At 44.0% G+C, this 25452-nt stretch overlaps 1 protein-coding gene across 1 annotated transcript in view; it reads left to right on the top strand.

Annotated features, from left to right (window-relative positions):
* The window catches only part of LOC147904671 (uncharacterized), a 58955-nt gene extending 38524 nt beyond the window's left edge, over positions 1-20431 (top strand). The window contains exons 7-8 of the mRNA XM_087387891.1: positions 19352-19396; positions 19729-20431. Of these exons, the coding sequence (XP_087244017.1) occupies positions 19352-19396; positions 19729-19857 (174 nt within the window). The 3' untranslated portion in view covers positions 19858-20431. The remainder of the gene's footprint in view (positions 1-19351; positions 19397-19728) is intronic.
* The last annotated feature ends 5021 nt before the right edge of the window (positions 20432-25452 follow it).

Genomic DNA, 25452 nt, shown 5'->3' with positions numbered 1-25452 from the left:
AGTTGATTGAGAGTACAGCGTGTGTTGCACAGCAAGCACATCTTGCAGTAGGGTCCATAGATCTGTTGGTCATGAAGCCTTTTGTAAGGCAACAACAAGCCCCGTAGGGATGCACTGCCGTCGGTCCTTGTCTTGTAAGTCGATGTGAATAACATAGTTTCAGTTGGCTTTTGGCTTGCAATCTTCTTCTCTGATGTGAACAATTGAATGAGTTGCATGTGACGTGAGTTATCGGGTTTCTCTAGGCTAAATCGTATCTAATCGTCGTGTGTTAATTGCGGTTTGAAAGAGTAGCTTGCATGCCTTAGATTCTAACAAAGTCCAAATTCCACCACTCGTTGTACTACAATTTGATGTGACATTGAACCCTATCCTACACTCCCTCCTTCCTCCTCCTACTTGCACCCCCCCCCCCCCCTTCTCTCTCTCTCTCACTTACCTCTACTGCGTGCACGCTTATGGCTCTTGTACCACAGGTCGACGCAGGCTACCTTGGTTGTTACTAGCATCTTCTATGGCATTAGCAGCTCAGGGTGATCAAAGATGTTTGTGTGCGTTCACATGCGGGTGTTTGAGAGATTGGGTTTTCATATAGACAGGCTGCCACACTTCCAGTACAGCATTGATGCTCTGTTTGTCCCGTTCCGGGGCAACGAGTTCAACCCAATCATCTGGGAGGATCTCCTATAGCTACACATATTCAGGACTTGGCTAGCACATGCAGAGCTTCTTGTGAAGCTAAGTTTCTATCGGGACCATTGTTTGCACATTTCAGCGGAGGGTATCATCATCCCACCGGGGTACACCTAGATCCACCTACTCAAGATTGCCCTTGGATAGTTGGGTGTGTCATCACACCTACTCCGTATCGAGAGCGGACAAGCAGAGGGGATACCCAAAGAGAGTCGTATTTGCACATTGTGTGAGCGTCATGAATTGGAGTCAGAGGAGACTTTATCTCCGTTGCCTAGTCTACTATGAGATTCGTGGACGATACCATTGCCTTTTTAGAGACAGATTGGAGGGCCTCTTCAGAGTCCTCCTATACCCAGATCAAGATTCCTGGCAGCTTTTATTCACGAGGCAGTTCGGCATAAAGATCGTCTCATCAGATTGAGGAGAGAGGAGCAAGGGATCGTGCCTGGTCCATCCCAGAGTACGATCACAGAGTTCTTCGAGGTAGAGCATGTTGCCCCCCAACCATGGATAGCAGGAGAGGAAGAGATCCTGAGACTGAGATGCGACACACCCGACAGAGGATAGACACACAGATCGCACTCACTGACATTTTCTCTATTTGCAGACCTGGGGTACGGCCTACCGAGGTTACTGTGGCGCTCGTCAAGCGTCGGGTAGCGGCCAAGAGGGCACGACGGATTACTCATCCAGATAGCAGACAACGATCCATTACGGGCTTCTTGCCTGCACTGCCTAGTTCGTCATTTGGTGTACCTTGACGTTTTGTATGCATATTGTATTGTATTGGATCAGACTACGTCTCCACATGAGGATGATGGCGCCAGGATTGTTGTATATGACTATGGTGGACATGTACGATGATATCACTTATTATGTCTACACAATTTTCTAGCATGGGTTAGGATGCTTGCTTAGGAGCTCCACCCTTTTGCTCATTGTATCATCAGTCTCATAGATCCATCGGTCTTCAGCAGACTTTAATAAACTCTCTCTCTCTCTCTCTCTCTCTCTCTTCCCCACCACTTCCTCTCTTCCTTCTTCCCCATCTTCTTTCTTTCCCCCCCCCTTCCACTACAGGTTACGACATAGTCTTTTATACAGAGACACATCAGAGTCCAGAGCATCCACTATAAGTAGTCAGCGGGTATACATGGGAGTGTGCCTATAGAGATGAGATGAGGGATACAGGAGGGGTCCGAGGGTCAGGAGAAGTCGCAGTCCTTTATAGATCCACACTTTTGGGAGCCATCTCAATAGAGCACAGAGATGCACAGTCCAAGTTTCTTTGGATCTGGATTCGGCACAAGGACAGCCGGGATCTGTTTATTGCAGTTTGCTACTTCCCCCCTGAGACCTCCCACTTTGCCAGAGATATTCGAGGTGAGGATGAGACATCTCCATTTGCTGCTCTTTATCAGTACTTCTCTAGCCGTGGAGAAGTCCTCCTAGTTGGGGACTTCAACGCAAGGACAGACGCTCGTCAGGCACCACTCCTCGACTTCAGGGATGATTCTACTCTACTGCCAGACATTGATCTTGAGGAGGCAGGTATGCTACGGGTTTCGGCTGATAGATGAAGACCGTTCACATCTTATGGGTGAGCCCTATTAGACCTCGGCAGGATGCATGATCTCATTATTTATAACAATCTTGACAGATGGCCCCCCTCAGGTGGTTTCATGTGCTCTACACATGGGGGAGGCTCTAGTGTTGTTGACTACATCATGGGATCCCTTGGCTTCACATCTTGCATCATTGACTTTACCATAGCACCTCTCCCTCCTCCAAGGGCTAATCATACCTATCTTTTCTTTAGCATTTCCACTCCCCCTCGCACAGCACTTTCCACCCTGCCGAGTTCTTACTCCACCTACCATGATATACGGTTTGATCGCGATCACTTACCTACTTACTTTGGCCGTCTGTACATACTTCTCGCCTACATTGACTTCATACTCGTATTAGAGGATTGTGCTGTCCTAGTCACCCGCTCACTACACGAGGCTGCTCTTTACGCTTTCTCCCACACCACTTGCTCCACCCGCCTACCACCCCCTTGGACCGTACCCTGTAATAGCTGGTACGATGATGAGTGTAAGGCTTTATGCTGTCAGCTCAGATTCGAAACAAAAAACAGTCTTCCGAGCGAACTAGAGACTCTACGTGAGTATCGTCGACTGGTACACAAAAATAAACTAGACTTTGTTTGCCGAAATGAGAAGGAGCTTCTAAACATTTTGTTCAGTAACAACTCTAAGGACTTTTGGCAGAGATTTCTAGAGGGACAGTCCCCCTCACCACTCATTGACACTCAAGTGTGGTTTGATTATTCATGCACACTCTATGATATCCCAAATTAGGCAGTCCCTAACCTCTCACATATGCCACGTTCCACATCTTGCACCCTCTTCACTAGGGGGAGGGTAAAGGATGCTGTAATGAAACTTCATAATGGCCGAGCGAAGGATCATGAGCGACTATGCACCGAGTTCATTGCATATGGATTAATCTCCTAGCCCCAATCTTAGCAAAGCTATTTAATGAAGCTGTTTGTTAGTGTTTGCATGCACCTGGAACATTAACACTATCTCACCCATTCACAAGGTAGGGGATTCCATGAGCCCGGAGAACTACAGGACCATTATGATTGGACATGTCATGTCCAAGATTTATGTATTAGTACTTGATTCCGAGGTCAGCCGATTTGCGAAGTGTCGAGGACTTAGAGCAGCAGGACAGGTCGGATTATGGCGTGATCATGGGACCATGGACCACATTCTCATGATCAGATGCATCATCGAGGAGGTGAGGGCATGGAAGCAGAGGGTTTACTGTTGCTTTGTGGATTTTCGCAAGGCATTTGACACGGTCTTGAGAGCCCGCCTCATACGGCGCCTACACGATTTGGGTTACAACCAGGAGATCATTTGGGCTGTCATAGCACTTTACGAGAGAGTTTCAGGCAGAGTTCGGGCAGGATCTGGGTGGACATATGAGATCAGAAGTACTATTGGGGTCAAACAAGGGTGTCTGTTATCACCTACCTTGTTTGGCCTCTACATTGACGAGCTTGAGACAGTGATGCAGACACAGGGGGGGTAAGGTTACTCTCTTGCGGGCACAGTGATCCGGATATTGCTTTACGCAGATGACGTGGCTCTCTTGTCTTCCTCAGCAGAGAGACACCTTGACGCACTACAGTCCTTTTGTGAGTCTCATGATTTGAAGGTCAACCTGGGTAAAACCAAGGGTATGATCTTCAATACATCTCAAGCCGTCATGCGCCAAGAGCAATTCGCATCTGATAGGTCACCTGTTGAGGTAGTTTCATCATACACTTATCTTGGGGTTGTTTTTCCGGACCCATCTTCACTATGAGACCCGCGATGCAAGCACGCTTGAGCAGAGGATATGATTCATCAGTGCTTCCGCTCTCACTTTCAGGATCCACGGATGAAAGGGTTACTTTTTGACTCCTTGGTCCGTCCAGCGGGGATGTATGGCAGTCCATGCTGGGGGCCAGATTTGTCAGATACAGAGTGAGCCAGGGTGGAGCGGCTACAGGTTCTCATGTTATCACGGATGATCGGTGGTAAGCCATACGTTCCTCACCAGATTATTCGGGCTCAGTGCTTTCGCTCTTACTTTCAGGATCCACGGACCAAAGGGTTGCTTTTTGACTCCTTGGTCTATCCAATTGTCATGTGCACGGATCGGTATCTAACGTGTACTAGGTACACAGAACTAGCTCAGGTTAGCCTGGGGAGGCTTAGAGTTAGGCAGGCTTGATTCTCGGGTTGAGTGGCAAGGGTACGAACTATTTATAGGTCTTCGCTATTTTTGGCGCCGGGGCCCGAGTCTATAAAAGAGGCCCAAGGGGTTCAGTTCTCAGTGTGCAGTTGGGAGCAAGTCTCGTTCCCAGGTGCTAGGTCTGATCCTGGATTGTGTCGCGGACGCGCGCCTGCATCTTAGCGTAGCCCAAGGCCCAGTGGCAGATCCAGGGCTTCACAGCGCCACCTGGTGGTATGGGACACCAGGCTGGTTGGGATCTGATTGGGAGTTCGTGCCGGTAGCTCAGCTCGTGGCTCGGGGGGACATCTTCTGATTCGGGATCACATCCTGTAGATGTCACGGTTGGGTGGTGAGCAGCCTGCTCAGTTCTGATGTTGTGTGTGGTTATTTTGCAGATCAGGGGTTTCAGGAGTGCTGGGATGTGTCAGTTGGTATCAGAGCCAGCTCCTGAGGTAGGAACTTCTGATGCGAGAAATTTGACGGATTTCTCTTCCAGGTATGCCCTAAAATTCGAGATTTCCTGCTGCGTTTTTGCTGTCTACCTGGGGTAGAAGGGGTGAAGAAATATCTGGAAAAGGAAGAAGAAGAGGAGTGAAAAAGAATCGAAATTTCTGAAGGCTATAGAGAGAAGTTTTGAGGGAGGAGAAGGAGAGCAGAAAGGAAGGAGAGTAGGGCAGGAAATATACAGCCAGGGAGTAGGGGATGCGGAGCGTAGGAAGGGGCGTTGAAGGCGAGGCAGTGTGGCGGGACAGCCTGTGTAAAAGGCTGTCCCCAGCCAGCATAGCGGGCTGTCCACAGCCTGCGCAACAGGCTACGAGCAGCCTGCGCTGAAGCAGGGTGCTTTTTCCGAAAAAGCACCCCTCCAAAGTTGGAGGGGCTCAGGTGCTTTTTCCGAAAAAAAGCACCCCTCCAAAGCTGGAGGGGCTTAGCCTTCTTTGGAAGCCTAGCTTCCAAATCAGGCAGCCCTGCACCCTATATAGGTGGGGGGCTGGGTGCTAGACAACCCACAAGCAGCCCAAGATTCGAGACGTTACCTCGAAATCTGTGCCAGCCAGCCTCGCCCTTCAACAGCGCCCTGTTCGCACAGTTTCCCTGCATCCGCCCTGCCTGCGATAACCCTGCGCAACTCCCGAAGCAGCCGTACCAGCCGTACAGCCCCAGCGACAGCCGTACAGCCTGTACGGACTGTCCTGTCTGTTCCGAACCAGCTGCTGTATCGAACAGCAGCTGCGCCAGCTTCTGCAGCCACCGTACGGACTGCGTCAGCAGCCGTACAGGCCACGTCAGCAGTCCGTACAGCTCTTATTGTCGACTGCGCATCCGGTTGCAGATTCGGGGAGGCACCAGGGCTCGTGGTCTTCCAGATTTCAGCATCTTTTCTGTCAGATTTATCTGGGACGGTTTTCTTCTACTCCATCTCCCTCCGTGCTCCGTTTCAGTCATTTATTTCTCTCCGTTTGTAATCGAATCAATATTCAGCCATGTCTGATGCTCCGAATCCCGAGTTCACTATGGGAGAGCAGGAATTAGATTACACTCCAGTGGGAGAGGATGATCAGGGTCTCTATGACGACCTGATCACTAAGAAAGCCTTCAGTGAGTTCACGACTGCTCTTGATGGTAAATTTGAGCAGGTCAACGCTAATCAGTCGGGGTTGACACAGCAACTCCAAGGGATACAAGCTACTTTGACTCTTCTGGCTAGCACGGTTCAGGCACTCACGCTTGTGGATGCCATGGCCTCCGTGCTAGGCCCGAATATCACTCCGGATCCCTTTCCAGGTGACCAGAAATCAAGAACAAAGGAGGTGGTTGACACTTGGTTGCACAAGTGGCAAGTACACTTCCAATTTCACCCCTATCCAGACGAGAAAAAGATTCAGCTAGCAGCAGGGTTTATGTCGGGTAAAGCCTTGCTTTGGTGGAAAGAACTTCAGCCTAAGCCTGACACTTGGACAGAATTTGAGGGTATCTTGAGGAAGGAGTTCCTGAAGAAGGAAGATGACTATGATATCGTCGGCAAGCTCAAAGCCCTCGATACGTCAAAATTGAATTTAACTTTTGAAGTTTATCTTCAGAGATTTAGGGATCTGCAAACCAGGGCCACCAAAATGGATCCTGTAACCTTGTTAGGTTTTTTCGTGGATGGTTTGTCAGACTCCTATAAGTTACAGATTAAGAATAACAAGTGCACAACATTGTAGGAGGCCATGACATATGCGCGCATATATGATGATACCATGGCCGGTACCAAGGCAACCACAGTTACCGAGACTAGCGGAAAGAACAAACGCAAGTTCTTTCAGCATGCGACTGGTATTGGGGAGACAAAGTCTACCGACAACGCCTCCAGGAAAAGCTTAACTCTTGTGAAGAATGGTAAGGCCCGTTTCCTTCGCACTCTCAGGCTCAAGAAAGAGGGCCGGTGTTTTTATTGCGAGGAGCGGGGCCACACGAAGAATGAGTGTCCTAAGCGGAAGAACCAGAAATTGGTGCTAGGTCCGAAGCTCCAGGCAGGTCCACGTACCGTAGCCAAGGGAGCCAACCAGGTTACGATGACAGGTATTTCAGTAAATGTCATTACCTGCCCCCTTTCTTGTAATTGTACCTTTAATACTTCGTTGTTTGGTTCCCATGATCTTTTCCGAGCTTATGGAGAAGTTAGGGACCAACAGGTTCACATTCTCTTTGATCCGGGTAGCTCTCTCTTAGTGAAATACTTCGCTCCGGCCAAACGGTCTATCAAATCATCAGAACGCGGTAAAGGATAGCGGTTCTTAATTGTAACTTTATTTAGTCGTTTATAATCTATACACATCCTCCAGGAAGAATCCTTCTTCTTTCTTAAGAGGACAGGTGCACCCCAAGGAGATTTACTTGGGCGGATATAGCCCATATTCAGGTAATCCTGAAGCTGGATAGCTAACTCATCCTCCTCTATCTGGCTCATCCTATACGGTGGTACACTGATAGGTTGAGCCCCTGGGACTAAGTCTATGCGATGATCTACTGCCCTTTCTGGAGGTAACCCTTCCGTCAGTTGAGCTGGGAATACGTCCTTAAAATTATCTAACAACGTTCTCAATTCGCGGTGTTCAAACACACTTAATTCATTTTTGTTAATTACCGAAACAACAAATGAAGAAAGTGGAATCAAAACACACTGATAGACATCATAATGAGAAGTGTTCAATATTTTCCGAAGCTACATCGCAGATACAATAGGCCCCTGAGAAGGGGTAATCTTATCACACTGAATACAAAATTGGGTGCCTTTGTCTACAAAAGAAAGCGTATGCCTCGTCCATCCGATCTGGATATTGTGGGTTTTAAACCACTCTATCCCGATCAGCAAGTCTACATGCTCTAGATGCATAACATAACATGTGAGAGCTCCCGTGTAGGCTTGAATCCGGATGGGAAGCGCTTCAACCTTGCGATCCCAAAACTGCTTCCCGGCTGGAAGCTGCACCTCGTAGGTGTGGTCGCTAGGTACTGTGGACAGCCCCATCTTCTGCACAAATTTGTAATTAACAAACGGGTTATCACCAAATCCGTATCTATGCTAAACACATAGATAGGACCGCATTCCGGACTAGGTATGGTCATTACGAGTTTCTCGTATTACCTTTTGGTTTGACCAATGCTCCTGCTACTTTTCAGCAGATGATGAACGATTTGTTCAGAGATTATCTGGGCAAATTTGTTGTAGTGTTCTTAGATGATATCTTGGTATATAGTAAAACGCTTGAGGATCATATAGGACACCTTCGGGTTGTCTTACTTGTTCTAAGACAGCATAAGCTTTATGCTAAGATGAGTAAATGTGACTTCTTTATGAAGGAGATCATTTACTTAGGACACAAGATTTCTTCTGCAGGTATTAGCATTGATCTGGATCGTATCCAGAAGGTTTTAGATTGGCCTATACCTCAGACTGTGAAACAACTTCGCTCTTTCCTAGGATTTACGGTATTTCTTCGGAAGTCAGTCCGTGATTATTCACAAATCACGGTACCCTTGACCAACATATTGAAAGGTCGTGGACGCAGGTCTACTCAACCGATCCCTTGGAATGATGCAATGAACAAGGCTTTTGAAACCTTGAAGTTATCTATCAAGGAAGCACCCGTTCTTGCGTTACCCGATCCTACCCGGTCTTATGTTTTAGAGCCGATGCGAGTGATTATGCGATTGGGGCAGTTCTATTCCAAGAGGGCAGACCTGTAGCTTTTGAGAGTAAGAAGCTAGACGACACTCAGTACCGTTGGCCCACCCTTGAGAAGGAACTTTATGCAGTAGTGTATGCTCTCAAGGTTTGGAGACACTACTTGTATGGTTCAAAGTTCCTTGTATTGACTGATCACCAGTCAATTAAGTATGTGTGTGATGGATCAGACTTGAGAGGAAGGAAAGCCAGATGGGCAGAGTTAATGCAGGATTTTGATTTCGAAATACGTTATCGTAAGGGTTCGTTGAATAGTGTGGCGGATGCCTTAAGTCGAGTTAAGTTTGTAAATGCTTTGTCATTTACGGAAATATCCTCAGACCTATTTCAATCCTTGAGAGGGCTATACGCAACTGATAGTCATTTCAGTTCTTATTGGCAGAAAGTCTAGGATGGGAATTCCATGGTTGACCAGGACTCAGGGATTGTGCCACCTAGGATACAGGCGGCGGGAGGTCAGTGGCTGATTAGGAACGGCTTGCTGTTCCGGAATGCAAAGATTTGTGTGCCTAATGTTCTGGACCTAAAATCCAAGATTTTCTGGGAGTGTCATGATGCTCCTAGTGCGGGACATCCAGGTATACATAGGACTCTGTCTCTTGTGAAGCATACCTTTTATTGTCCTAAGATGCGTGCATTCATAGAGAACTATGTGGTAGGTTGCCGAGTTTGTCAAGTTACTAAGGCTGAACGCCTTAGAAGCGCGGGCTTATTACAGCCATTACAGATTCCAGGTAATAAATGGGAAAGTATTTCCATGGATTTTATTACTGGTTTACCTCGAACGCGCAAGGGTCATGACTCTATTTGGGTCATAGTCGACCGTTTGACAAAAATGGCTAGATTCTTACCTACAAGAACAACTATTTCAGCTGTTCAGTTGGCTCACGAGTTTGTGGACCACTTGTTCAAGCTGTATGGTTTGCCATCTGACATAGTCAGTGACAGGGACTCAAAGTTTACAAGTAACTTTTGGACACTTGTATTTGAGAAGTTGGAAACTACTCTAAGTATGAGTTCCTCAGATCATGCACAATCTGATGGCAGTACAGAAAAGGTCAACCAGTTGGTTGAAGACATGCTTCGGGCATATGTATCTAAGAGACAGTCTTCATGGGAAGATTATCTACCCATGATTGAATTTGCTTACAACAGTGCAAAGCATTCTAGTACAGGTTATAGTCCTTTTATGCTTATGTACGGGTTTCAACCTAAGTCACCAGTTATGGTAGGATTCAAAGGGATTCAAAATGATGCTGCTAAGAACTTCTTGCAAGACATGCAGGAAATGTTGCAGTTTGCCAAGGAGTCTATTAGAAGTGCCCAAGATCGGGACAGATTTTATGCTAATAGACATCGTTCACCTAGAGAGTTCTCTGAAGGAACGATGGTATATTTGAGAATTCCTAAGGAATCCAAGAGCCTAAGTACTGGTTTGGTTCCGAAATTATCCCCCAGATACTGTGGCCCATTCAAGGTCATTAAAAGAATTGGACCAGTTGCATATCGACTAGAATTGCCTCCTGATGTTAAAGTACATCCAGTCTTTCATGTCAGTAGACTGAAAGAAGTATTGGGTGCAGATGATCAAATTGTTTCTCCTCATGAGATTATAGAAGTTACACTTTTATTCCTCACGAACCTGAATCTAGTCTTGAATTTCGTGAAAGACAGATTCGAAATCGTACTATCACGGAATACAAGATTAAGTGGAAGGATCGTGTTGAGGAGGATGCAACATGGGAGACATTACAAAACCTCCAAAGAACATTTCCCGATTTCTTAGCGAACTCAGGAGTGAGTTCTTAGAGGAGGGGGAGTATGTCATGTGCATGGATCGGTATCTAACGTGTACTAGGTACACAGAACTAGCTCAGGTTAGCCTGGGGAGGCTTAGAGTTAGGCAGGCTTGATTCTCGGGTTGAGTGGCAAGGGTACGAACTATTTATAGGTCTTCGCTATTTTTGGCGTCGGGGCCCGAGTCTATAAAAGAGGCCCAAGGGGTTCAGTTCTCAGTGTGCAGTTGGGAGCAAGTCTCGTTCCCAGGTGCTAGGTCTGATCCTGGATTGTGTCGCGGACGCGCGCCTGCATCTTAGCGTAGCCCAAGGCCCAGTGGCAGATCCAGGGCTTCACAGCGCCACCTGGTGGTATGGGACACCAGGCTGGTTGGGATCTGATTGGGAGTTCGTACCGGTAGCTCAGCTCGTGGCTCGGGGGGACATCTTCTGATTCGGGATCACATCCTGTAGATGTCACGGTTGGGTGGTGAGCAGCCTGCTCAGTTCTGATGTTGTGTGTGGTTATTTTGCAGATCAGGGGTTTCAGGAGTGCTGGGATGTGTCACCAGTGGGGATGTATGGCAGTCCATGATGGGGGCCAGACTTGTCAGATACAAAGTGGGCCAGGGTGGAGTGGCTACAGATTCTCGTGTTATCACGGATGATCAGTGGTAAGCAATACGTTCCTCACAAGATTATTCGGGCAGAGTTTGGGTCACCTCCATTATAGCTAGATGCTGCATTTTAGGTCGTCGCGTATGTGTACCAAGTCAAGGAGTATGGGGATTACACCTCTAGGCGTAGCAGGCTACCATGGCTATCATTGTCCTCTTCTATGGCACTTGCAGCAGGAGGAGACCAGAGTGGTATGCACACACAAAGAGATGGTTTAAGGGACTAGGGCTCCACATGGACAGACTATCTCCATTCCATTACAGCATGGATGCTCCGTTTTCTCCCCTCCTATCACACGAGGTCAACCAGGTTATTCGTGAGGATCTATTACAGCTACACACATTGCGGACCTAGTTGGGCTCGAGTGATCTTCCAGTGAAGCTGGGCTTCTACAGAGATCACTTCTTACATATCATAGCGGAGGGTTTCATTGACCCACCACGGTACACACAGATTCACTTACCCCACTCATTGAGGATCTCTCTTGGGCAGTTTCGAGTCTCTTCACATAGACTTCGTATCGAGAGCGACAGAGCAGAGCGACTACCCAGGGAGAGGTGTATATGCACTTTGTGTGACATGCAGGAGGTTGAGACAGAGGAGCACGTAATCTTCAGGTGTCCTGTTTACTATGAGATCTGCTGACGTTTCTATTGCCTCTTCAAAAACAGCTATGGGATTTTGGGCCGATTCATCTCCTACCTAGACCAACGATGTTTGGCAGGTTTCGTTCATGAGGCACTCAGACACCGCAAGAGGATACTTCGAGCACAGAGACAAGAGCAAACTTTTTCCTTGGCTGATCCCTCTCAGAGTTCTATCACGGAGTTTTTCCAGTCAATTCACATGGACACCCACGGGACGAGGCCTTGACATGACCGTGATCCGGAGCGTGTGACCCGACAACTCAGACATAGGGTTGATACACAGATCACACTTGGGAACATCTCCTCCCTGCTTAGAGTTGGGTCCCGTCCGACGGGGGTCACAGTAGCCCTGGTTAGACGCAGAGTTATGGCTAGGAGACATGCTAGGGCTGCACCTTTGAGTGGCCAACAACACTCTATCACCGATTTCATGCCCCCATTGCCTCATCCACCCTGATATCTTGATGTTGATGATGAGATAGTCGACTACCGACATGACTATGTTGTACTTATGATAACATTGACATTTTGTATTTTTTGCATTTGCATTGGTGTGGATGCTCGTTTTAGTAGCTCCACCACCACAGCTCATTTGTACCAGGTTTTTCACAGTCTCATAGACCCATCGGTCTTCCAAAGACTTCAATAAACTTTCTTTCTTTCTTTTTTCTCTTCCTTCCGTGCATTCTACCCTCTTTCTCTAATTTTCCCTACCCACTTTTCTACATTGGTATCAAAGCCCAAGCTCTTGGCACCTTTCTTCCTTGATTCTACACAGAGTTGTACCCTCACTGGACTTCCCATCAGTTTCGGGAGTGGTGAACTGTGTTGACCGCCACTACCAAGTTTCTTCAGTTTGCTTTTGATTGACAAATGGAATTCAAGCAACAAATTAGCTGGCAAATTTGAGAGCAGCAATCTTTCTCCTTTGGTGCTAGCCTTTGTCATGGCTGAGTCTGCCCTTCACCTCTGGAGTGCCGACAGAACCTCAGTACGGAGACTTTGTATAAAAGGATGCTCAAGTATGTGTGGGTGTGTGGATTTGTATGTGTGAGAGCATATTTTTATACTATGGTCTACACCCACTGTTGGGTGCTGATGACGTCAGTGGGGATGTCATAGTAGCTAGTCCCTGCTATGCACTCAGCATATCCTAGCCGTTCACAACAGCATACCCAGGCCAGATAACATCGCACCTTGGCGGTACAATAGCAGTGTGTACACAGCCTATCATGGCTGAACAACAGTATTATGTACACAGCCTATTCTGGCTGTACAACAGCAGTCTGTACACAGCCTATGCACCCGTACAGCCCGTACATACAACAAGTCTTCAACTGGACTCACAACCCCTTGGAAACCCCTCGCGTGCAGCTTTTTCTCTTGGCACTGATCCCAGAGAGAAACTTGTCACCCCTCCTGCTCTCTCTCCGAATTTTGTCCGTCCATCTGTCGTCAGTGCCCACGCTCTATTTTCCAGCTGGTTCCAGTAGTCCCTAAGCCATGCACATAGCCTTAGCTATTTTTCTGGGTACCATCTGGCACCTACGTTTCATTTGCCCCCATGGCCCCTCTAGTGGAGCACTTTTTGGGACCAAACCAATGATCCAATGTTAGATCCTTAGAGCCCTTTGCCCCCTCTTTGGACCCATCAACCAATTCACCCCCAAGGCATTAATGATTCCTAAGGGCCCTTACACACTGAGCTTTCCATGGCCTTGCCCATTATTTTCCTAGGGTCCTGCCCACTCGCAAGCTCGAAAACTCACGTCCTTGTGACATAGCCTCTCTTGAAAAATGGCAAGCAAACTCGATTGCATCTGGATATATGATTCTTAGAGCCTAGGATAGCAAACCATATACACTGCAACAAACTTTCTCATAGTGACTAATACACTGATCATAGAAGTCCCAAGGCAGATATACTATCAACAAGCAATATTTGAGCCTGTCCGTACCAAAGTAATGGAGGTACCACCCTTATCTTGAGCATCAGGCAATGCTCTAGATCTACGCTCTGCTGAGCCTAAAGAAGCCGCAACCAAAGTTGGCTCAAGCTGAAAAGCTTCCAAGTAGAGTTGTAATAGCTAAGGTGTATTTGCTAGCTCACCCTCTTCCAACCACTATTTTTTTTTCAAGAAAAGTACTTCATTAAGTATGAATAAAAACCGCTGAGCAAGCTCAAGTGCGGGAGTAAATTATGTAAAGCATGAGAAAAAACAGCTTAGAATGAGCAAACAAAAATCCGGGGTGGCGGCTGAAAATGCCACCTCATCCCTGAAGGAGAGTCAGAGAAGAAAGGACAATCCTTCAGACTTTGAGAAAAGCAACCCTCCTAGTAGTAGCAGTCCTGGAGGTTCCCTGTATGTTCGCCCAAATGGTCATCAAAATGTGTATAGTATCTGCCCAGATACTGGCCATAGTCTAAGAAGGGTGAACTTGGGAGTCCTCCAAAGCCTCTGTACCTCTTCCAGCCACTTTGCATGCAATGGTGAATAATTCCACATCCATGCTCTCAACATACTCTAAAAAATCTTATCCATGATATTCCACATCCATGATATTCCACATCCATGATATTCCACATCCATGCTCTCAACATACTCTAAAAAATCTTATCCTTAGTATGCAAGATAGGCGGGACTTTCCTTCCTCCTTCCACTATTTCAAATCGAGCATTACTAGTGGAAGTATGAACAGTATTGTTATAAGCAAACTCCACTAGTCATTGTGTCTTATGCTCACACACATAGCATTTCTGCAAATCAAGTATAGTGGAATTAGCCTGTTTTGACTGCCCATCAAAGTAGATGAAAACTTCAAAGTAGTGCCCATATTCTCAAAGAGCCCTCTCCAGTGGATCTTTGTCACTAATGATAGACTGAGGCATCCCATGATATTTGAAGATGTCCTGCATGAACAAATTTGCCATGTCATGCGCTGTTATTTTCTTCCTTACTGGAATGAAAATTGCCTGCTTGCTGAACCGGCATATAATAGTCCAAAGGCCATCATTCTGTGTAGGTGCCCTAGGAGATAAAAATAAAAGCTATGGCAATGCTTTCCCACAGTCTATCTGGAATAGGCAATGGATGCAACAATCCAGATGCCTTTTGTCGGTCAAACTTGACCTTCTGACAGATGATGCATGCTCTAACAAAGGAATCCACATTCCATCTCAAAGCTGGCCAATAGAAAAAGTGCTCTACGGCCTTCACCGTGGCATCAGTGCCTCTTTGCCCTGCATACGGTGTAGCATGACTTTCTACTAAAACTTTAGACCTCAACTGCTTTGTGACACAAAGGCGACCATGCATCATAAGAAAGCCATCCCTGAGAGTATAGTGCTCATATCGCTGACCATTAGAAGCTGGTCATAGACTCTTGCAAAATCCTCATCTTGAGCATACCGTTCCTTCATTGCATCCAACTCATGGTGGTATGCAATGGACATTGCTGAAACCTGGGGCTTCCTTGATAATGCATCAGCCATAACATTCTTTTTACCCTCAATATGCACAATCTGATAATGAATGGCCCAATGCATCTACTTCTCAGACAACGTGGACTAAGGAAATATTTGAGGGACTGATGATGTGTCTGCACTGTGAAATCAACCCCAAGCAGATAGTGTTTCCAAATAGAAAGAGCATGAATTACAGCCAACATCTCTTTCTCATAAATCCCCAAAGTCTCTCAGCATCTTGAAAGATTATACTCTCATAAGCAACAACTTGGCCATCCTACATTAGAATTGCTCCAAGGCCGTTCTTCCCACATACATCACATTGGAGATGAAAGCTTTGCGGAGATCTGGCAAGATCAACACTGGATCCGAAGTAAGCTTTCTTTCAGCATTGCAAATGCTACAATTTGACTTTCAGTCCATATGAAAGATGCTCCGTTCTTCTGCATTGCATGGAGGGGTGAAGCAATCTCAGCGAATGGCGTGTAAAGCATCTATAGTATGAGCATAAATTCAAAAATCTCTGTACATCTTGCGAATTTCTTACCTGTGGCCAATTGTGGATTGCTTCCATCTTAGCAGGACCCATACGCATTCCATCCTTGGAGACAATGTGTCCCAGAAAGTGAATCTTAGACATAGAGAATCCACGTTTCTTTGCATTTACAACCAGCCTATAGTTTCTGAGTTTTGCAAACATGGCCAAATGCTTCCAATCCAATGTGATTCGGTGATACCCACTCTTCAAATCTAGCCTTCGTCATGGTTGAACAATGCAGCAGTCTCCCCTACATCTTTACCATCATTTGACCCTCCAGGCTGTGTTTCATTCACATCAGCTCACTGTACATCAGCATTTTTGAGCATCTTGAGAAGTTCCCTCATTCATAGGCTGTCCATGTTGCTCATCCTGAGAGGACTCCTCTTCCATATTCCAGTCATCATCAGTGAGTGACATATTACTGAATTTCGCTTTGCTGTAACTTAATTGCAACAAGCAATACTTCACCACAGACAACCACATGCTCACCTCCTTAAAGAAGATGGTGATGTCCTGGCAACGGAACTATGAAACCGGGCCTCAATGCCAACAAGAGGGCGGTAATAGACAATTAACCAACCAATGCTCTCACTTAAACAATTTAGCCACTAGAATGGGAGCTAGAATCCTCCTGCTCCAGACAATGACACAGACTGGCCCCAAACCTTGGGGCCCCTTTCAGTAGTCCTTTATTAATTGGAGAACCCTGCAAATGAGATACACAATAGATTCAAATTCCCTTGCATTTTGTGCATATCTCACTTCCATTGGGCATCAATACCACAAGCAATAACCCTGCGGGACTCTTCTCTCACCTCACAAAGCAATAGGCAATCAACACTATTCCAACTGGGAAATTGTTACTAGCAAACTGTGCAGGGTCACACAACTCCCCTGAGTGCCTCAAATGTTCACTGCTGATAATGCCCAAGAAATGGGTGAAAGCAGAAATGATCAGCCTGCAATCTCGGGAACTTTGCACTGGAACTGGAAGTATCCACTGTAAACCACCCTACCAACAAAGTCTCTCCAAGACAGCTCACAACAAAGGAGCAGGATCAAGCGGAAGCAACTGGTCTATGTGGGGGCATCCAACTAAGCTCATACATGAGCTTGTGCAACCCATTCTCAATTGTGCATCATCATGCCCATACATCAGCGTATCATGGCCGTTCAACAGCATACCCAGGCCATACAACAGCCTACCCTGGCCGTACAACAGCAGCCCGTGCACAGCCTACCCTGGCTGTACAACAGCAGTCCGTACACAGCCTATCCTAGCCTTACAACAGCACTCCGTACACAGCCTATGCTGGCCGTACAACAGCAGTCCATATACTACCTATCCTGGCCGTACAAGAGCAGTCCGTACACAGCCTATGCACCCGTACAGCCCGTACGTACGACAAATCTTCAACTGGACTCACAACCCCTTGGAAACTACCGCCTGAAACTTTCTCTTGGTGATGATCCCGTACGGAAACTCGTCGCCCCTCCCACTCTCTCTTCAACGTATCAAAGCGCTGTATCATTAACACAGTCAAGGTGGTAGTAGTATCTTCCATTAGTGCACCGTTTCAAACAATATGGACTAGACGTTAGAGAGCTATGAGTAGACTTTGGAGGTAGATTCTGGAGACAATGTCGGAGAAAATAACCAAAGCACAGGAGTAATACTAGACACAGGCCAACAAACACTAGGCACAGGTTTGAGGATAATAAAAAAGGGACTGGAGCAGATTAGGAAGAACTGCCTGAAATTGTCCCACTGGAGTTTTGGGCCATTTCCCATCATTCAAGGCATAAATGATAAATGATGTTTCTTGGAAAAAAAAAGAGAGAAATGATGTTGATATGAAGCTCAGTCACCCAAGAAGTGGACGATGCATCCAATGTTCCATGTGTCGTGGCTTAATTTGTATATGGGACCAGCATTGATTAAGATGCCATAAGTGGAGTGGCCAGAGATTGTCGACGATGTAGAAGTGGTTGAGCCTGAGCAGATTTTACTCCACAGGTTGAAGAAAGGTATTGGAAACCACCCGTGTTGTATGAAATTAAGCTCAAGCTCCAAGGGTCCCATGGGTAGAAGATATTATTTTTGCAGACTATCCTCACCTCCTAGTAGTGTATAGAGAGGCCTTAAGGCTTCCATGGTTTCAGCCTCAGCAAAAGGGGATGTCATGGGCATCCTCAGTCCATGGCAGGCTGCCTAGGTGGCAAAAAGGAGCCTTAGACACTTGGTAGCCAGCCCATGGGACTGTGTCACGGTTCCAGCAGCACATGTGGCAGGCTCACAGGCTGCCATGCCATCTATTGGGCTGAACAACAGCAGGACAGGCCAGATCAGGAAGCCATACTGTCACATCAGCATGTGTGAGAAACACGCCACATGTTAGCCATGCAGGCTGCCATGTCTGCAAGGGATCTTGCAGCAGGTCTGCAGCAACAACCAGGTCACATACCTGACCTGGTCGGGTGTGTTCCAGGGCAGCAAAGCTGCTATGCGGCAGCATAGCAGACAGCAGGGGCCCAGAGGCAGGCCGGTTTCGCTACAGACCAGCCCAGGTCTGTAAAAGGGGCATTCCAGACAATTCCATGTTGCCCAGATCCTAGATCCAGTCAATCCGGTTTTTTAAGGGGCCAACCCCTTCATTTACCATTCAGCCAGCCTCAACAGTCAGCCTACAGCTCAGCACAAAAGATCTTCGAGTCTCAATAGAGACGGGGAAGAATTCAGCAAGAGTTTCTCAGTGTAAAGGAGTAGAAGAAAAGGTGATTGCCTCTCTCCACTCTTCCCTTTAGGAAGGCTCACAGCCTTTACCAACAGTCGCAACTGCTTTTTTATATAAAATATGCTACGGCAGGGGGCAGTTTCATCTAGAGAGGCTCTTTGCATATCACCACTCACATGCATCTCACATGTAATTTAGTTCATTACACTTCATTAATGTGATAATATTGGTCTATGTATTATGCAATCGTATTCTTTCAAATGACATTTGCATTTCTCGATATATGGGTGAAGTGATATTAATGCCTTAATGTTGTCCTATTTGTTATGCAATCCTATGCTTTTAAATGACGCTTGGGTTTCCCCACATATGGGTGAAGAGATATTAATGTGGTAGTATTGTTCTATGTATTAAGCAATCGTATGCTTTCAAATGACACTTGTGTTTCCAGACATATGGGTGAAGTGATATTAATGTCTTAATATTGTTCTATGTATTATGCAATCCTATGCTTTTAAATGACAATTGGGTTTCCCCACATGCAGTTCTATGCTTTTAAATGACACTTGGGTTTCCGGAACCACATATGGGTGAAGTGATTACTATTGCTAAGTATAAATAGCTTAAATTCACATACTTGTTACACATTACCAATATGTCAAACATATACATATTTAGAGGAATCCTTGATAATAGTCTTCAATGTTATCTTCATATCAGCCTTAAGCTTGCAATTGCCCAATGTATTCTGTGTTCTGATTTTCGTAATTCTATTGTTTCACTGTATTAGAGGGAAGCAGCTGCAGCACTTGAAGCAGAAGTCCGAGTTCTGAAGGTATGTATGTACATGAAGTGCAAAATCATTTGCTGTTTTGGACATACCTTCCTTTAAAATTTGTAATCAATTCTCTATTTTGGAGGGAGGACCATCATAAAAGATAATAAGAAAAATGTGTGTATTATTGAACTTGTTGAGGTGTGATTTGAGTTTCATGGACATGCTCATATGAATATGTTAATGACAATGGTCCTTTTTGTCCATTGATGAAAAAGAATGAAAATTTTATTAATGAATATTGCTCAAAATCCTGAAGAAGGGTCTTAAAATGTATGTTCTGTATAACTGTTAAATTTAGTAATGCTGTGAGCAAATTGTGATTTTTCCAGGAGTCTCATGATGTACTCTTGGCATCTCTTCGTAAAAAGCTTAGATCATCGCCAGAATCTCGAGCAACGTCTTTACTTTATCAGGCATTTAACTCGGACGATGATTCGAATGGGGATTCTAGTTCCTAAATAGGGATGTACATTTTTTGATGGCAAGCCATCATGTATCATGCTCTGATTCAAGGGGTCAGGCTATTTTTGACAGCAAATAGATATCACAAACTAGAGAAGGGCTGTTGGGTGCTCTTGAGGTATGGATGTCCTCCATGTGGTGCTTCTCTATTCCTTCTTTACATGTTCCTTGAGTAGTATTTTAAAGGAAAACTTTCTTAAATTAGAGCCGTTGGTAAAACAGTCTCCCTTCCTTGTTGCTCACTGGGGATTGATTTAAACAACTAGAAAGATTTAAAAGTTTCACCTTGCTTCAGTATACTATTGTGTAGACTGAGGATCTCTCCAGGTCAAAACATAAAAACATGATAGTTATGCAGTAACGTCCTTTCCAAGGGTGAGGCATTGAGAGATCTTCGATTTTGGGGTCTTGTTAATTGCATGGGTTTGGGTAAGTGGCAAGCCTTGAGATGCTTTTGTGGAATTATTGGAAGATATTTTACATTCCAATGCCATGTTGGTGGTCGCGTTGAAAGGGACAAATGAGGTCGTGTTGAAAGGGCAATAATAGTTGGCACTATTTTTTAAAATCATTTGTCTCTAAGTTGATTCTTCTTTCTTTCCCTTAGCAATATTGTTATGGCTTCTTGGACTCCAAGGAATGTAGACCCATGTACTTTCGATCTAGCCTTTAGCATGGGCCTCTAAATTTTTTGATTCTGTCATCAAGAAGGCAAATCGACATTCCTAGGATCATGACAAGGTATGGTGTCGAATCTCCAACAGCAATAACCAAAATCTAATTCTTGGTTGATGTATCATGCTTTGTTGTACCCCCCTATTCAATGGTTTATGTCAATTGACTAGTTGGCGAAGGCACAACAATTCAATATTGGTGGGATTCAGGAACACGAAGGGTTTTTATGCATATGATGTGTTTGTGACATGGAGGGCTTTCGAATGGAGTAGATGACATTTCCAATATTGAGGAGACGACCTCTTCATACCCAAATGTTCATTGTGAGTGTACTCTTTGATAAAGAGTCTATTGTGTCAATGTTCATCTTGTTATGCGTGCATTCTTGTTGTGTTGGTGTTTGAGTTGGTTGCATTCAATCCTCAAAGTTGAAGCCTTCCTAGGCCTTTAGACGCCCCATTTTGCCCTTCTAGGACGGGTTCCATTAAAAACTTACATTCACTCAATCCTCAAAGTTGAAGCCTTCCTAGGCCTTTAGACCCCCATTTTTCCCTTCTAGGAAGGGTGTAAAATCTTACATTCACAAAAAAGTGAAAATTAGTTGGTTTCCTTCACAATGAGGAAGGGTGAGGTATTTCTTATATGATCAAAAGATGGGTAGGTGTGAGAGAGACCTTTAAAAATCTACTCTAAAATGTGAAACTCTCTTCACAAGTCTCCAGAGTCTAGAGTCTAGGCCTTTCATACATCGGCACCAAGCATCACATCGGGAATTACAAGCTACATTGTTAATTCTTGATATTGCATATGCATTGAGCTTGTAGACTCCACAAGCCTCTTGACTCTTGAGCTCTCTATATTGCTTACTTCCCATAGTGCTCTAAAGCTTGTTCAGCATGCACTTTCTTCATCCATTGTCTAGGAATCCTCAAAAGCATGAATGTTTGATTTCTATGTACCACCAATGGCCAATGCCCTATTTAAAAAGAAATCAACACAGACTTAGAACTAAAGAGGGTTAGGTTTGTAATTTCATGACTTTTTTGTTTCTACAATTAGAGAGAGAGAGAGAGAGAGATCTAAGCTTAATGAATTGTTATGTGTAGGGAATAGTGTGGATGAGATGAAGGATGTTTAAAAGTCACATTATATGGATAGAAATTAAAAAATGGAATGCAAAGCAATGTTCTTGAAGTGTCTTCTTGTGACATTGTTGTCTAAAACTTTTAAAGAATTAAAATAATACTTTGAATTGGGGAGAAAGGAATGAATACATCTTTTGCAGATCTTGCTTTATGGCTTATGTGCATGATGAAAAATGAAGATATGTATTGGTAAATTTCTTAATATTTTTATGTAAGCATTCACAAAAAACTAGGCCAAGTTAAAATTTTTAACCTAGTGGATATGAACAACACGTCCAAAATATGAAAACAAATCGTGGGTTTCAATATTCCGTTTCTTGAAAGCGGAAAGGCTTCATGAAATCAAAGAGAAAAGTGTTAAATGCTTTTGTTTTTGTGAAAGGTGTCAATCTCAAAAGATTAAAGATTCCATCTCTTTTCTTCTTAAAGAAGGGTCAAATTCATGTGCAAGGAATTTTATGGGTGAAGGCTCATACGAAAAGGCCATGTGAAAGAGAAGAGAAAAGATCCATGAGAGAATTCATGGCAAGATGTAATAATGCAAGGCTAATTTTCTTATAGTGGACTTGTTCTCATAATTGCTTGTGTGATGGACCTTTAAGATTATTTGCTCACGTGATGGATCCTTTAAGGTTAATATACTAATATTGGAGTAATGTTGTGTTGGTGAACTTCATTGTTCTAGTGTTAATAAGAATATAATTATCCTAGTCGTACTACAAATAATGTTTTGTCAAAGAATTAGAGTCAACTCCCCTTCTGTAAGCCCCCAAATAAGGAGAGCATGGGGAAGCGATGGATTTAGAATGATAGGGAAACATCGAGGGAAAGAGAGGATGCCATGTGCATAGCACACAAGCTACCACATGGAAAGCAAGAAGACATCATCTTAGGCATATTGATAAATTCATCTCATACTCAAAATTTCTATAGATATTCTTACTAAAGGGAGTTGGCAGGGTGTACCACTCACTCGGCCTTCCAAAAACATAAGGCCTATAGCTCTTTCTATCAGTCGTCCATGACCTTATACATACGAAGGTGGGCATGACAGATGGAGGTCAGGAGACCTTGTTCTTTTGAGCGGACGTCATGCATACGTGGTCTATGGAACTAACCAAATGGAAGACTTAGGAGAGCGAATAGGGAAACCTAAAGCTCTTTCAAATATTAAGGTGAAATTTCAAAATTTCAAGGATACTAATGATGAAAGGCCCATATAGCCATCTTCTAATTTTTTTGTGGGTATGTCATATAAAAGGTGCCATAATAGATGAAGCATACATGGACTATTTTTTGTGTACTTTGATAAAAAATGCACATAGATGGTTCAACCCATTTCCAATTGGGTATTTTTCTGATTGGTATGCTATGTTTGAAGTGTTCCTATGTCGATTCAGACAATAAATTAATGAGGAAGATGTTCGCACCAAGTTGAGCGAACTGAAATAGAATAAGGGGAATTTGTCCAAGACTTTGTGCTATGGATTTGAGCCCTTATCAATCAATTGAAAACTATGCCATTTGGCAAGTCCATGAGAGCTTGATTGATTAGAGGATGCACTCAAGTGGACTTACATGAGCTTACATAAGCGACAAATAGCAAATCCAACGAAGACATATGAGGAGTTACTTGATCGAGCTATTGCTCTGAAAAAGAATGAAGGCCTTAAGGGCAAGAAAAAGAATAAAGATGCAGATAATGACACTAAAGAAACATCAGCAACAACAAAGAAAGGAAAGCTCAAGTCTGAGTTGAAAAAGGCATTGAAGGAATTAGGCATTCGAGGAAAGCTAGGTAGTAATGAAAAATGGTTCAATGAGTGTTCTAGAAATGGAAACTTGGAAGAAGATTGCAAAACCAAGTATTGCAACACTTGCACCAAGTTTGGGCATGATGAGACAGATATCACTCAAAACCTCTTAGCGAGCATGTAGAAAAGGATAAAACAACCTAATCCATGAAGGAGACTTGCTCTTTATTTCTCAAACCTCCAACTCTTTCTCAACCCTAGAACTCTTTCTCAACTTATAGCTCTTCTAAATCCTATAAGTCTTTCTTAACCTTAACTCTTTCTCAACCTCAACTCTTTCTCAGCTTTATAGCTTTTTTTCAGCCTACAATTGTTTCTAAACCCTCAAAATCTTTCTTAACCATATAACACTTTCTTAACCTACAGCTCTTCTCAACCCTCTAGCTCTTTCTCAACCCTACAACTCTTTGTCAACCTTCAACTCTTTCTAAACTCGTAAATTCCCAATGGAGGCAATAACCTACATCAAATAATTGGAATAATGCTTCTTCTTCACTTAAGCTCATTTAAGGATGGGTTCCCATGCTTTGAGCCTACATCTCTAATAAAAAATGACATGAGGACTTCTGTTACACTTTTGTATCCTTATGCTACAATGAGCAATAGACATAACTGTAGGTGACGCTCCTTTGTAGATTAAATGAGAAATACTTCCTTTTCCAACTCCAAAGTATTGCATGTAAATCAATATTGTTGCCTACACAATATAGTTATATGCAAAAAATACTACTGATAAATATTTTTTATATTTAATGACTATGCCCTATGAAGCTACACCTTATACATGTTATGTTGGTAGCCTATGGTACATTACAACGATCAACATAAGGCCTACACATTGTATGACAAAGCAATCAATGAAATTCAATATTCCAAAACATCTATTTGGTGAGGTAGTCAATAGATCGAGTGATAAAAAGCGAGCGATATTTTCCACAATCCCCTTCAAAACGTGGGATTGCTTTGCTGATACAACAATTCTTCCACATTCAACATGGGTCTTATTATCACAACAATCAAAACATCCACAGTGCATGAATACACTTCACGCATATGTGGGGAAACCCAAGTGTCATTTGAAAGTATAGGATCGCACAACACATAGGACAATATTAAGGCATTCATATCACTTCCCCATATATCGAGAAATGCAAGTGTCATTTGAAAGAATAGGATTGCATAATACATAGACCATTATTATCACATTACTAGTCACTTCACCCATATGTGGGGAAACCCAGGTGTCATTTGAAAGTATAGGATTGCACAACACAAAACAATATTGCCCCATTCAAAATTGTGTCTTCTTTTCACAACTATCACCAAGATGTCAACAAATTTGAGTTTTAAAAATATTCTACTCCTCTTCACACTCATCATCAACAAAGTAGTTGCGAACTCGTGGCCTATCATCATATCTCCTTTCTGTTGACATGAATCTTATTATATCTTTTGCATAGCATGGTAGCAAACTACAATGAAACATACATTTCAAAAACAAAATCTAGCAAGTTGAACTTGCTAATATCTTCTCTCATTATAGTTTCTTCTTTACAATATGTTTTCCTACTAATACTAATCACACCATGTTTCTCCACTAAAAATGATTAACTACAAGGTAAATATCACTAAGTTTAGTTTTATGGTTCAAAGTTTCCCGATTAAAGTTAACATTCGTCCAAAACTTGCAGATGTTCACAAAGATTATCAAAAGCCACAATAACAACCATATATCAATATCTAAATGTCATTAAACAAAGATATAAGTTTAGTACCATACTAATCATAGTATAGATTCATGATGGGGTCCACCCTATCTTCATCCCCATCTCCATCATGGTCAGAGCTCACCCGTTTCTTAGAATGGCTTGCTACAAGTGGCTCAATAATGTTAGTCACAATACTAGTACCTGAATCGAAAGAAAAACAAGGCCTATTGTAACCTAGTAGGTGCACA

This window comes from Dipteris shenzhenensis, chromosome 2, assembly GCF_047967505.1.
Source record: "Dipteris shenzhenensis isolate YYH24624 ecotype China chromosome 2, Dip_SZ_1.0, whole genome shotgun sequence".
Classification (NCBI taxonomy): Eukaryota; Viridiplantae; Streptophyta; class Polypodiopsida; order Gleicheniales; family Dipteridaceae; genus Dipteris; species Dipteris shenzhenensis.
The sequence above is the reverse complement of the archived record's forward strand: the minus strand, read 5'-3'. Positions and strand labels throughout refer to the sequence as shown.